The sequence below is a fragment of the Anomaloglossus baeobatrachus genome, chromosome 2, assembly GCF_048569485.1.
Source record: "Anomaloglossus baeobatrachus isolate aAnoBae1 chromosome 2, aAnoBae1.hap1, whole genome shotgun sequence".
Classification (NCBI taxonomy): Eukaryota; Metazoa; Chordata; class Amphibia; order Anura; family Aromobatidae; genus Anomaloglossus; species Anomaloglossus baeobatrachus.
The window spans coordinates 780,587,920-780,602,919 of record NC_134354.1 but is presented as its reverse complement, the minus strand read 5'-3'; the positions used below and the strand labels follow the sequence as shown (position 1 = coordinate 780,602,919).

The 15,000-nt window shown below is 49.6% G+C and overlaps 1 protein-coding gene across 1 annotated transcript in view; it reads left to right on the top strand.

Moving 5' to 3' along the window:
* The window catches only part of SLC36A4 (solute carrier family 36 member 4), a 235,055-nt gene that overhangs the window by 24,259 nt on the left and 195,796 nt on the right, over nt 1–15,000 (top strand). The window contains exons 5-7 of the mRNA XM_075337579.1: nt 996–1,080; nt 7,719–7,916; nt 8,934–9,032. Coding sequence (XP_075193694.1) covers nt 996–1,080; nt 7,719–7,916; nt 8,934–9,032 — 382 coding nt within the window. The remainder of the gene's footprint in view (nt 1–995; nt 1,081–7,718; nt 7,917–8,933; nt 9,033–15,000) is intronic.

Sequence of the window (15,000 nt, the reverse complement as noted above, 5' to 3'; positions counted from 1 at the left end):
TGCGTGTGTATAGATATATAATATGTGTATAGATATATATATATGGACACACACACACACCTAGTATATTATATATAATATATATATTTATATACATATATTTATATAATATATATATATATATGGGGACACACACACACACCTAGTATATTATATATATGTATATATATATATATATATATATATATATAATTATTTTTTTTTATTTACTTATTGACTTTATTGTGTGTGTGTGTGTGTGTGTGTGTGTGTATATAATATATGTATTTTTTTTTATCTATTTAAGTCTCCTTAGCCAATCACATCGGCATGGTAAGCACAAAGCCCTCCTCCAATCTCCTGCTGTTCAGTGCTGCTGACCTCAGAAAAACTAACGAAATATAGTGCAGACTAGCAGAGTAATTGATAACCAAAAAAAGATTTTAAAATACTCACAAGCGCGAGGTATTAAGATTCAATTAGAATTTCATTAGAAGGAACAAGCAGCATACCAATTCAAGAACGACTTTGGGTTTCGCCTGATGGCTTCTTCCTGGGGCTGATTCAAAGAAGAAGCTTTCAAGCGAAACTCGGGATCATGCTTGTATTTTCACGCTGCTTGTTCCTTTTAATGCAATCTTAATACTTTGCTCTTCTGAGTATAGTAAAATCCTTTCTTGGGCATCAATTACCCAACTGGGCTGCACTTTGCTTTTTCAGAGGTCATCTTCACCAAATACAGGGACATTGGAGATGGGTTTTGTGCTTGTCGCGCTGATGGGTTTATCTTCCACCTAAAGGACAGGAATTCTCTTTCTTGAGCAATCTTTGGTGCGTTTGTGCTTGACTATCGTCTGATCACATGCAATGCATTTATTTTTTATGAAGCGTAATTTTGCAGATGTATTTGGCATCTATGATTACATGTTGTTTTGTACCGTTCATATCCAAAGCTGCTGAAGTCGTGGGTTCTGTGCATTTGTGTCCTCACTTGATCCCTTGTTTTTTTCTACCAGGAATCTTGTAGATTTTGCCCTGGTGGCCACACAGCTGGGGTTCTGCAGCGTCTACTTTGTCTTCCTGGCTGAGAACGTGAAGCAGGTGAGTATCCCACGCAGGGCGCCAATATTCACTTCAGAACTATTGACATTCAATGTAAATTACTCAACATCCGTCATCAGCGATTGATTGTTTGTATAACCACATGATTGAGTTTTTTTAAGGCGCTAATATCAGGTGAAACCAAAAACTGACCAGCACCTTCTCACAGAAAGAGGCAAGTGTGAACCAGTGCAAGCTGCTGTGACTACTATTTATAATATATTTTTTGTAAATTCTAGTCTAACAGGACCAGGAACCGACCCAATTCTCATGCTTTGAAAGTGAGAGGTTGTACATTATTAGTATTCTACCTGCACTTAACATGCTGGATCTTCCTTTCCCTCCCAGCATGCAATGCTTTTGTCCAGTTGCTAGCCTGCCCCTTGTTTCTTTAGAGAGATACAGGCTAGACCCCTCTTCTTGTAGGTAGGTGCAGGCCAGCCCCCTCGTCCTGTATATACATAGAGGACAATCACTTTTTCCTGTACATACATACAGGCCAGCCCCCTCTTCCTGTATACCTTTATATACATAGAGGCCAACCACCCCTTCCTGTAGATAGATAGATACATGCCAGCCCCCTCCTTTTTTAGATGGATACAGGCCAGCCCACTCTTCCTCTAGGTAGGTGGAGGCCAGCCCCTTCTTCCTGTACATAGATACAGGCCAGCCCCTTCTTCCTGTACATAGATACAGGCCAGTCCCTTCTTCCTGTACATAGATACAGGCCAGCCCCTTCTTCCTGTACATAGATACAGGCCAGCCCCTTGTTCCTGTACATAGATACAGGCCAGCCCCTTGTTTCTGTACATAGATATAGGCCAGCCCCTTCTTCCTGTACATAGATACAGGCCAGCCCCTTCTTCCTGTACATAGATACAGGCCAGCCCCTTCTTCCTGTACATAGATACAGGCCAGCCCCTTCTTCCTGTACATAGATACAGGCCAGCCCCTTCTTCCTGTACATAGATACAGGTCAGCCCCTTCTTCCTGTACATAGATACAGGCCAGCCCCTTCTTCCTGTACATAGATACAGGCCAGCCCCTTCATCCTGTAGGTAGGTATAGGCTAGCCCTTTATTCCTATAGATAGATACAAGCTAGCCCCTCTTCCTGTAGATGGATACAGACCATCCTGCTCTACCTGTAAATGGATACAAGCCAGCCTAGTCTGTCTGTAAATGGATATGTCGCGGGCGGAGGGGTGGGAACGCCGCTCGCCTGGAATCGCTGGCGCTCGGGTCCGGTGCTTATGCTCCTCGGTGGCTCGAGCACAGGGCCGGACCCGGGGCTCGAGCAGCGCCTCCTCGCCCACGAGTGAAAAGGGGAGGTTTTTGGTGGATGTTTGGGATGTCGGTCATGACGCCACCCACGGGTTGTGGTGATAGTGGGCACCACCGCTGCTGGTGACGGGGAATTCCTGGAGCGATGGCGGAGAGCAGCTAAGGTGTTGACCCCTCCGTGGGTAGGGGCTGTTGGTCCCGGGGCCCCGGTTCGGGAGTAGGGAGGAGGTATAGGTGCAGGTGCCGAGGCGGGGAGGCAGCGTGGGCGCGGGTGCAACGTTGCGGTGCAGCGCGGTGCCGGATGGCACTGTTGTACTCACTCAGACAGAGAAGAACAGAGTCTCTGGTAAACCAAACGGCTGGATGGACGGGGCCCACAGCCGGCTGCGGTGTTCTCACTCTCCCCGGACGGGTTGATGGCGGCTGTCTTTTTCCTGCACCTGTGTAAGTGTATTTGACTCCTCTGGCTTCCCACAGGTAGTCTGCTCCCCGGCGTGTACGTGTCGGGAGAGCCCGTTTGTCCGCAGGCGCTGGCCCTTGGCGGTGGCTCTTATCCAGACGGGTTGGGCTGTTGCCTTCTGACGGGACTTAGGTGGGAATGAACCCCTGAGGTCCAGACCGCAATCAGATAATTTGACCTTTACGGCTGCTCCTAGCCTGGTCGAGGTCTGAGTACCCTGCCTTGGTGCTTGGCTTCAATCTGCTCCCCGGTTCGGTACCGGCGGGCCACCGCCCGACCCCGGTCCTACGGTTCCGCTGACCTACACCAACTCCTGCAGACGGCCACCACCGTCTGCCGACCTTGCTGAACGTGCCTGGGCTCCGACCCAGACACCAACAGTCTTCACTCCTCTCACTTCCACTGCCTACCACGAACTCTGTCTTTTTCCCGCCTCCAGGCCTGTGAACTCCTTGGTGGGTGGGGTCAACCGCCTGTCTCCGCCCCACCTGGTGTGGACATCAAGCCTGGAGGGTGACAACAAGGATTTGATTAACTGGTGTCACCTACCCAGGGGAGGGTGTGTGTGTGTGATGTTAGTGTACTGTGACCCCTGTGGGTCCAGGGCGTCACAGATACAGGCCAGCCCCCTCCTCCCTGTAGATAGATACAGGGCAGCCCCCTCTTCCTGTAGATGGATACAGGCCAGACGCCTCTTCCTGTAGATGGATACAGGCCAGCCCCCTCTTCCTGTAGATGGATACAGGCCAGCCCCCTCTTCCTGTAGATGGATACAGGCCAGCCCCCTCTTCCTATAGATGGATACAGGCCAGCCCCCTCTTCCTGTAGATGGATACAGGCCAGCCCCCTCTTCCTGTAGATGGATACAGGCCAGCCCCCTCTTCCTGTAGATAGATACAGCCCAGCCCCCTCTGCCTGTAAATGTATACATGAATATAACAAATGGCACTTCCTTGAAATGGAGAATATTGTGTAGATGGAAAGGGGTGCACTTAGTAGGTTCCAAAGCCAAGAAACTAAGTATAGACACAAGGCACTCCCAAAGTTCTTGATGCTGTGATTTTATTTATCAGTGGATGTGCATAAATAACGTTTTCGGTCACAGAAGACCTTCATCAGTTGCACATGGGGAAACTGGATGGTGCTCGTGTCACAGCGCGGAATCCACCGCTGCATGGGGGCTGCCCCCATGCAGCGGTGGATTCCGCGCTGTGACACGAGCACCATCCAGTTTCCCCATGTGCAACTGATGAAGGTCTTCTGTGACCGAAAACGTTATTTATGCACATCCACTGATAAATAAAATCACAGCATCAAGAACTTTGGGAGTGCCTTGTGTCTATACTTAGTTTCTTGTAAATGTATACAGGCCAGCCCCCTCTTCCTGTAGATGGATACGGGCCAGCCCCCTCTTCCTGTAGATGCATAGTGGCTGGCCCCCTTCTCCTGTAGATTGATACAGGCTGGCCCCCTCTTCCTGTACATAGATACAGGCCGGCCTCCTCTTCCTGTAGATGGATACAGGCCGGCCCCCTCTTCCTGTAGATGGATACAGGCCGGCCCCCTCTTCCTGTAGATGGATACAGGCCGGCCCCCTCTTCCTGTAGATGGATACAGGCCGGCCCCCTTTTCCTGTAGATGGGTACAGGCCGGCCCTCTCTTCCTGTAGATGGATACAGGCCAGCCCTCTCTTCCTGTAGATGGATACAGGCCGGCCCCCTCTTCCTGTAGATGGATACAGGCCGGCCCCCTCTTCCTGTAGATGGATACAGGCCGGCCCCCTCTTCCTGTAGATGGATACAGGCCGGCCCCCTCTTCCTGTAGATGGATACAGGCCGGCCCCCTCTTCCTGTAGATGGATACAGGCCGGCCCCCTCTTCCTGTAGATGGATACAGGCCGGCCCCCTCTTCCTGTAGATGGATACAGGCCGGCCCCCTCTTCCTGTAGATGGATACAGGCCGGCCCCCTCTTCCTGTAGATGGATACAGGCCGGCCCCCTCTTCCTGTAGATGGATACAGGCCGGCCCCCTCTTCCTGTAGATGGATACAGGCCGGCCCCCCTCTTCCTGTAGATGGATACAGGCCCGCCCCCTCTTCCTGTTGATGGATATGTGGCGCCCTGGACAAGCCAGGTCGTCACAGGTACTACACCAACACACCCCACACCCCGGTTAGGCACACCGAAGCCAAACACAAATCCTTGTTGCCTTCCTCCAGGGGCTGATGTCCACACAAGGGGGTGGGCCAGGCGGTTGGTCTCGCCCACCGAGGAGTTCACAGTCCTGGAGGCGGGAAAAGAGTGGAAGATCAGTTGGAGGAGAGAAAGAGTGAAGTGGTAAAGGAGGAGACTGACCGTGTCCTGGTGTGTGGCCCGGGCACAAGCAGCAAGGTTGGCAGACGGTGGTGGCCGTCTGCAGGAGAGGCTAATTGGAGCAAACCATAAGGACCGTGGACGGGCGGTGGCCCAGCGGTACCGGACCGGAGAGCAAAGAGAAGCCAGCACCATTCGGCAGGGCCTATGGACCCCGACCAGGCTTGGAGTCGCCGTAAAACCGGTCAAATCCGTTAGCGAAGGGAACCTCCGGGGTTTCCCAGCAGCCAAGACCCGATTGAAGGCAACAGCTCAAACCGTAGAGGGAAACACAGTCACCGCCAAGGCTACAGTTACCAGGGCCAGAGCCTGCGGGCAAAAAGGGGCTCCTCCAGCACCCATGCAAGCTGGGGAGCGGGTTACCGGTGGGAAGCCATTGGAACCGTACACAAAACATAGGTGCAGGGAAAGGCAGTCACCATCAACCTGCCGGGAGGAGAAACACCGCAGCCGTCTGTGGGACCCGTCCATCCAGCCAAGGCTACAGTTCCCAGGGCCAGAGCCTGCGGGCAAAAAGGAGCTCCTCCAGCACCCATCCAAGCTGGGGAGCGGGTTACCGGTGGGAAGCCATTGGAACCGTACACAAAACATAGGTGCAGGGAAAGGCAGTCACCATCAACCTGCCGGGAGGAGAAACACCGCAGCCGTCTGTGGGACCCGTCCATCCAGCCGTTTGTTTTACCGGAGACTTTGTATTCGTTGTTGGCTGAGTGAGTACCACCGTGCCGTGCGGCATAGCGCTGCCCCCGCGACCCCTGCACCTTGCCAGGCCCCGTAACCCACCTGCCAACAATCCCTACCCCATCACTGGGCCCCGGGACAACCAAACCCCCTACCCACGGAGGGGAGAACCAACATCCAAGCTGCTCCCTGTCACCGCTCCCGGGATCCCCGTCCAGAGCAGCGGTGGTGTCACAACCTCACCACAACCGTGGGTGGCGTCACGGACAACATCCCTAAACCACAAACATTCCCCTTTTCACTCACGGGCAAGGAACGCCGCTCGAGTCCCTGGGATCTGGCCTACCGCTCGAGCCACCGAGCAGCAGCAGCAGCCGGACCCGAGCAGTGGGTGAGCGCAGCGTCCCCTCCTCCGCCCGCGACAGATACAGGCCCGCCCACTCTTCCTGTAGATGGATACAGGCCCCGCCCCCTCTTCCTGTAGATGGATACAGGCCCGCCCCCTCTTCCTGTAGATGGATACAGGCCGGACCCCTCTTCCTTTAGATGGATACAGGCCGGCCCCCTCTTCCTTTAGATGGATACAGGCCGGCCCCCTCTTCCTGTAGATGGATACAGACCAGCCCCTTCTTTCTGTAGATGGATACAGGCCAGGCCCCTCTTCCTGTAGATGGATACAGGCTGGCCCCCTCTTCCTGTAGATGGATACAGGCCGGCCCCCTCTTCCTGTAGATGTATACAGGCCGGCCCCCTCTTCCTGTAGATGGATACAGGCCGGCCCCCTCTTCCTGTAGATGGATACAGGCCGGCCCCCTCTTCCTGTAGATGGATACAGGCCGGACCCCTCTTCCTGTAGATGGATACAGGCCGGCCCCCTCTTCCTGTAGATGGATACAGGCGGCCCCCCTCTTTCCATAGAAAGATAAAAGCACCACAGCGTTCTATCCAGTCTGATTGGGGTTCATGATTTCTGAATCTGCAGTACCTTCTTGCCATTCATCCGGAACACAAATTTTAGCCTTCAACCCGATAGGTACCCAAGTTCTGAGTAGTCTGGTGTGATATACTTCTGGTAGAGGATTTGGACTCCAGAGCCACCTATTAGATGTAGCAATCCTAGAAGTCCATATGGAGCCTTACATTTTGTTCTTAAGATAGGATAAGAAGCCAAACTAGCCACTCCATCTGCAAAAATGTGTTTCAGGGTTTTTGCTGCTCATCAGTGCAAAGCATGACAGTTGATTTGGCTTGGTGAGAGACCTATGACCTAGCTGTAAGGGAAAGCGTTTCTCCTTATGAACGAGGTCAAGCGGGAATAAGAAGACCATACAATGTTCTTATGTACATTTTGGGGAGTGCCAAACTGGCTTAGGGTGACTGATAGGCTTTTTAGATTTATTTGGCATGCTACACAAGGAGAAACAATTCCCTCTTTGATCCCCAGTCAAATCAGATCTCCTGCTTTGCGCTGATGAGGGGCAAACTCCCTGGAACATGTGTTTTCACTTCTTATCCTCAGCTTTGTGACAAGGCTCATTAAAGGATCGATACTGACTTTTAGGATTGCGGTTTCCAGTTAGCGGCAGTGGAGGAGGAGGTGATTCACATTTGTAGTATTGATGAAGCTCCATCCCAATGTTTGGAGACCACCGCTGTAAACTATTCCCTCATTCAGATTTTTATCTAGAAGGTGACTCTCGAGACTCCGCAGAGTTGTCAGGTTTTCTATCAGCAGCACCATTAAATGTTAAGTTTTCAATTAGTTTGTTACTAAAATCTTACAGCCCATAAAGGCTCCACCATAGCGATGTGTGACCTCGGCGGCTCTTGTCGTTGGTGCAGGTCCTCGAAGCGTCCTTTGAGCACACAGGATCCGCGGGGAGATGGGACCTCGATCTGCGGCTCTACATGATATCCTTCCTTCCACTCATCATACCATTAGTGTTTATACGGGACCTGAAGAGCTTGTCGGTGTGCTCCTTTACAGCCAACGTTTCCATGGCCGTCAGTCTGGTTATAATATATCAGTACGTTCTGCGGGGTAAGTCACACCGCGCCTCCTTATTACAGTAAGGGCTCCAGTGCAGCCACTGTGTGCATACATTACATTACTGATCCTATATTCTACTCCAGAGCTGCACTCACTATTCTGCTGGTGCAGTCACTTTGTGCATATATTACATTACTGATCCTGAGTTACATCCTGTTACCTGTATTATACTCCAGAGCTGCATTCACTATTCTGCTGGTGCAGTCACTGTGTACATACGTTACATTACCGATCCTGTATTATACTCCAGAGCAGCACTCACTGTTCTGCTGTGCAGTCACTGTGTACATACATTACTGATCCTGAGTTACCTCCTGTATTATACTCCAGAGCTGCACTCACTATTCTGCTGGTGCAGTCACTGTGTACATACATTACTGATCCTGAGTTACCTCCTGTATTATACTCCAGAGCTGCACTCACTATTCTGTTGGTGCAGTCACTGTGTACATACATTACATTACCGATCCTGTATTATACTCCAGAGCAGCACTCACTGTTCTGCTGGTGCAGTCACTGTGTACATACATTACATTACCGATCCTGTATTATACTCCAGAGCAGCACTCACTGTTCTGCTGGTGCAGTCACTGTGTACATACATTACATTACTGATCCTGAGTTACCTCCTGTATTATACTTCAGAGCTGCACTCACTATTCTGCTGGTGCAGTCACTGTGTACATACATTACTGATCCTGAGTTACCTCCTTTATTATACTCCAGAGCTGCACTCACTATTCTGTTGGTGCAGTCACTGTGTACATACATACATTACATTACCGATCCTGTATTATACTCCAGAGCAGCACTCGCTGTTCTGCTGGTGCAGTCACTGTGTACATACATTACATTACTGATCCTGAGTTACCTCCTGTATTATACTTCAGAGCTGCACTCACTATTCTGCTGGTGCAGTCACTGTGTACATACATTACTGATCCTGTACTCCTGTGGTTTTTATCCGTGCAGCCGAGATGAATATTTACAACTGTTTCCTTCTGCAGAATATTTCGGATCCTCGCACGCTCCCTTTGTCGTCCAATTGGAAGAAGTATCCACTGTTTTTTGGAACGGCCATATTTGCCTTTGAAGGAATCGGAGTGGTGAGTTTCTACATTACTACGGGGGGGGGGGGGGGGGGGGGGTGGGGGGGGTTGGGGGTTTGGGTGTGTTCTCCCACCTTGTAATGTGTCGCTTTCTCGCTGATCCCGGGAATTCATCTGTGGTTGAGAGTCTCTTGCACCATGGCTGGCCGGAAGAGCGATGCTCTGCAGGGAAAAACAAAAAAAGTGCAGCCCACCAGCCCTATGTCATAACGAAAACAGAAGCAAATATATTTTTTATTTTAAAAAGATATAGCTGATGAAATAAAAAAGAGCCGTATGATTAAATGCATCATTAAGGTGGTAAAGGATAAGGACAGACACATGGGGAGGGGGGTCGGTCTGTCTTTTTATTTTTTACTTATATGCATGTATTTTGGGGTAAAATAATTATTACATTTGGGTTTCATACATAAAAAATATTACACCACCATTTTGCTTTTAAAACTGATTGTTTCTCTGCCCAGTGTGCAGAGTGAGTCAACTGAGAATCCTTCAGCGAGCACAATCTGGGAGATTTTGTACTATTTATGATCCCCAATCCCATCAAAGAAGAGCTTTCATGTGGAGAGGACTCTAGTGGTTAGGGCTGTGTCATTGTAGCGCTGGGGTCCTGGTTCAAAACCCACCAAATTCAATATCTGCACAGAGTTTGTACGTTTCTAAATTTTTTCACTACTTAAAAAAAAACCCCAAAAAACCCCGAAATAACCCTGCATATTTGGTGTCTGCGTAACCATACTGACCTGGAGAATCATATTGCCCTTGTCAGTTTTATTGTATAGCGTACATAGTAAATAGAAAATAATCCAAAAAACAATTGTACCATTGCACTTTTTTGCAATTAATATGCACTTGGGATTCTTTTTTTTCTGCATCACATGATAAAATGAATGGTGTCCTTCAAAAGTACAACTCATTCCGCAAACAACAAGCCCTCACATGACTATGTGGACAGAAAAAATAAAAAAAAGATATAGGCTCTTGGAAGAAGGGGAGAAGACAAAATAGAAAAGATTATATAAGCCAATGAAGTAAATCCAATAGGAGTTAAAAATCTTTCGGCAGAGCAAGCTCACTGAAGGATTCTTATTTAACTCATTCGGCAGTTAGCAAGAAACACAGACTAAGGTGTCTGTTTTTATTCATTTGTATATTTTATTATTATTTATTTTTTGTGAACCTTAATTGCAATAAATATATACATTTAAGTTTAAAAAATAAAATAAAATTGTTTTCGAAGGTTTTCATATTTTTAAATATAAAAACATGGCAGGTCCTTTTAGAAAAGACGTTTGTCCACAGGCCCCTATGACTGTTAGGAGGAGCTGCAATGCCAGACACAAGCTATGATTCGGTGTGGCTCTGTTTTTGGATTAGGCGGCAGAGGGTGACCTATCGTCACACTAGGTACTGGGAAGTGCCAAGCAAAAGGGAATGGAAATCCTGCATCTAGGGAATGGGAAGATGGTGACCCCTGACTGAACCTACCGCTGGTCCCTGGGGTCCCTCAGCACCCTAGATAGGTTCCTCACCTATGCGCCGAGCCGGATACCTGACCCCTGACTGACCCTACTGCTGGTCCTAGGGGTCCTTCCCCACCCTAGATAGGTGCCTCACTTATGCGCCAAGCCGGATACTTGACCCTAGGTATCCCTACTGCTGATCCCTGTGGTCCCTCACCACCCTAGATAGGTTCCGCACCTATGCGCCGAGCAGGATACCTGACCCTAGATATCCCTGGTGCTGGACCTTAAATAGGGAATGGATGGGATGAGCTCTTCATCAACCTCACTAAATCCTAAAGGAAGATACAAGGAGGAGACACTGGGAAAAGCATGAACTACTTATCATAGATGACACAAGGTAGAAGTTCAGCAATTATACCACAGAGGAGTACAAGCCGCCTGCTTGCAACCTGAGCTAGAATGAACTGAAAATATCACCAGCACCAGTCCAAGGAAGTAAGGGGTATTTAAGGACCAAGATAATGCTGATGATCAGCATCTGGGTGGAAGGCGAGCTATCTCTGGATCCAAAAGGGAGAGAGATGAATCCACCAGGAAAGCTCCCTATACCAATGAATACTGACAGCAGGAACAATGGAAAGTCAGGGAGCATTCTGCACAGCCAAACACTGTGACCTTGTATGGCCAGAAACCACATGACTGTCTGTCACATATGACACCTATGGGTACGTATAGTCTGGAAGTCAGTGGAATATCACAGTTGTAGGTCGGCGCCCTCAGGCACGGTCTTTGGAGTCTGGATATACAGGGTAGTCCAAAAGTAGGTGGACTGTATGTGTAATAGGGTTATCAAACATGGTGTAAAGTGAAACTGACTCAGTTGCCCTTAGCAACCAATCAGATTCCACCTTTCATTTTCCAAAGAGTCTGTGAAGAATGAGAAGTGGAATCTGATTGGTTGCTAAGGGCAACTGAGTCAGTTTCACTTTACACCATGTTTGATAACCCTATTACACATACTGTCCACCTACTTTTGGACCACCCTGTGTGTATATATATATATGTATATATGTATGTATATGTATATATGTATGTATATGTATATATGTATGTATATGTATATATGTATGTATATGTATATATGTATGTATATGTATGTATATGTATGTATATGTATGTATATATATGTATGTATATGTATGTATATATGTATGTATATGTATATATATATATATATATATATATATATATATATATATATATATATATATATATATATATATATATATTGTGATATAATCACTGGTACTATGCTGAGAGGGTTAAGGTGTGTTACCTGGGCCGGCTCTGTTGTGGACAGCTAATGAGATAGGTGGGACGGCTGTTCACCATATCTCCACCTCGGGGTGTGGTCCCAGGAATGAAAGTCAGGCCTCTGGACACACTCAGGGCCCTGCACTGAAGTTCCTGTGCTGGAGGAAGTAGCTGGGTGTATTGATGGGTGGAGGTAAGGAAACAGCATCTGAGAAGGCTCTGCAGCGACTTGTGGACTGAACATAACCTGAAGGGCTGAGGTTTGGGAATGTACCTGTTTTCCTGCCTGTACATGCCATGTGATGTCCGTACCAGCGCGGTGCTTTATGAAGTGGAATAAAGCAGGCTGTGATCTTAAGAAACTGTGCCTCCTATGTCTACCTGAAGCCCTCATGCTGAGTGAGTAACCCCCTATGTTGCAAGGTGCAACGTCACATATGGTGTCTCGAATCCGGGCATGCGGTCTGGTTGCTAGGGGCAACGCAGCCTGGTTGCTAGGGGCAACGGCCTAGGACATATTTCTGTGGATACGGACTGCTTGCGGTGGATCGGCGGGTCCACGAACATTTTTTGACGCGGTTTGCGGTGGATCGGCGGGTCCACGAACAGGGACAGCGCTCTCAAGCACCTGGTGGTGAATCAGCAGGTCGTTGGGGACCCGTGCTGCAGTGGCGAGAGTCCAGCGACTGGAGGTTCCAGGCCAGCCAGAATTGCAAGGCCCTACTTGGTGAGCAGTGATACACCACAGGCTGGAGATCCTGGTTGTACGGGCAGTACAACCCGGAAAGGTTAGTGGTTCTCTAACCCCCCCCCTGTCTTTGACCACCGGGTATTACCCATTGGAGCGCCCCTCCTGTTCCTCTTTTCGTTGCAGCATGGAGGAGCTCCTGAACCAGCTGCTGCAGAGCCAGCAGCACCAACAGCATGTGCCTGGAGGTCCAGTGACAGCAGTGGGGGCTAAAAGCCAAAAAGAGGGAATGGTCCCTGCAGACGTTGTGGAGGAGCTGTACCAGTTCCTGGTGCAGGGACAGCAGGAGCTGTCAGTGTGCAGCGATGTGGCAGCCATGGACCAGTTTGAGCGTTCCCTTCGGGGGCCGGTATGGACACTGGGTGCCCAGGGAGATAAGGGCGAACGGTGTGAACTGGGGGCTAAGGACGTTGCATGGAAACCCCAAAAGGGGGTGGAGTCCCAAAAAGGGGTGGTTGCCCAAAAGGGGGTGGAGTCCCAAAAAGGGGTGGTTGCCCAAAAGGGGGTGGTTGCCCAAAAGGGGGTGGTTGCCCAAAAAGGGGTGGTTGCCCAAAAAGGGGTGGTTGCCCAAAAGGGGGTGGAGTCCCAAAAAGGGGTGGTTGCCCAAAAGGGGGCGGAGTCCCAGAACGAGGTGGTTGCCCAAAAGGGGGCGGAGTCCCAAAAAGGGGTGGTTGCCCAAAAGGGGGCGGAGTCCCAAAAAGGGGTGGTTTCCCAAAAGGGGGCGGAGTCCCAGAACGGGGTAGTTACCCAACAGGGGGCGGAGCCTCAGAAAGCGATGATGACCCACAAGGGGGTGGAGCATTTACAAGCCAAACAGGTAGACTATAGCAAGGGGCAAAGGGGTTCGCCTTACATATGTCCTACCTGCGGTATAGGCTATCCATCCAGTATGAGGCCACAGAAGTGCTCCGTGGACTTGAATGGGCTACGTGTGTCTGGTCTGTTAGACCCGGGGAGCCGGTTGACCTTAGTTAGACCCATGCCTGATCTCCATGTGATGGTGGGTAGGACGATAGAAGGAAGTTGTGTGCATGGGACCACTAAAGTATATCCTCTGGCCAGGGTGATGATTCAAACGGCCAAACGTTTGGGACGCCCTGATGTGGGTGTAGCGCCAGATCTGTTATATCCAGTTATCATAGGACGGGACTTTGAGCTCTTTCAGGATTTATGGAAGACAGAGGCCGGGACCGATTGCACAGGAATGAGTCGGCCCTCGCCTAAGAAAGCCTCTTTTCCGTATGAGGTTATACAGATTCCCTGTGGGATATTGGGGTGCAATGAGGAGATGGTACCTCCACATAAGGACTGTCAAGAGTTAGGGGTGACCATGACGTCTCCAAAAGGAAGTGACAGTGTGACCACTACAGTTATAGTAGCTCCAGAAAAGGGGGCCGACATCTGGTTAAGTGGGGACGTGTTAGTCCAGGACACCAGGGGGAGTGACGATGACTCCAGTAAAGACACTGACTCCAGAAAGGTGACAAGCAAGTACAGTGAGGTACAGAAGTGTGAGAAGGGGAAAACTTCCTCCCGACGCCGAAGACGTAATAAGCGCCGAGAGGTGGCACAGTGTATGTCGCCTGAGGGTGCAGAGAAAGTGAAATACCTGGGTAATGAAAACACGTTGCCAGTAGCAACTGCTACGGTAGAGTCTGACAGTGATATCCTACAAAAGAAAGAGGAATCAAAGACTGAACTGACACATTGTCACGACAAAAATCAGCAGGGTGAAATTGCAGGGAAGGAACCGACCAAAGAAGTAATGGCGGTGTCTCCTATAATTTCCATGCATGAAGCTGGAGGTCTGTTGGATGATAGCGCTGTACGAGATGACATCCTACAGAATAATATAGGAGAAGGAATCCTGGACAGTATTGGTGGAGTACAAATCCACAAAGGTCCTGGTGAGCAGACCGGTAAGCCACCCAGTGTTGAAGTGATATATGTTGAAAATAGTGCCAAGGTTCTAAGAAGAACAGAGTGCCGTGCTGAAGGGCGTAATACCCTGGTAGAAGGCGATGCTGTAAACTCCCAAGAGAAGGCAGAGGGTGACACTGCAGAGACCCAAGAGGAAGGTGGAGGGAATGCAGTGAAGTCCCAAGACACAGCTGGTGCTGTAAAAGTGGAAAGAGCCTCTGAGGAAGAGGTGAAGTCTGGACGTGAGGTCTCATCAGAAGCTGAGAGCCTGACTGACTCAGTGGGTAAGACTAAGATCGCAGACAAGAAGATTGGCTCAGCTAAGAGCCTGAAACCCGAAGGCTCTGAGGCCGGGGCGGAACCCGAGGCGTGTGTAACTCAACGGGTGAAGCCTTTGGTGGAGAATATGGAGGAAGGCAAGAGACCTCAGGAACAGTCTAGTGTCCTTGACAGTGAAGGAAGCAGACCAGTCTTCAAGTACCGGATAGATGTGCCGGAAGACTTAAGAGAAGCCTGT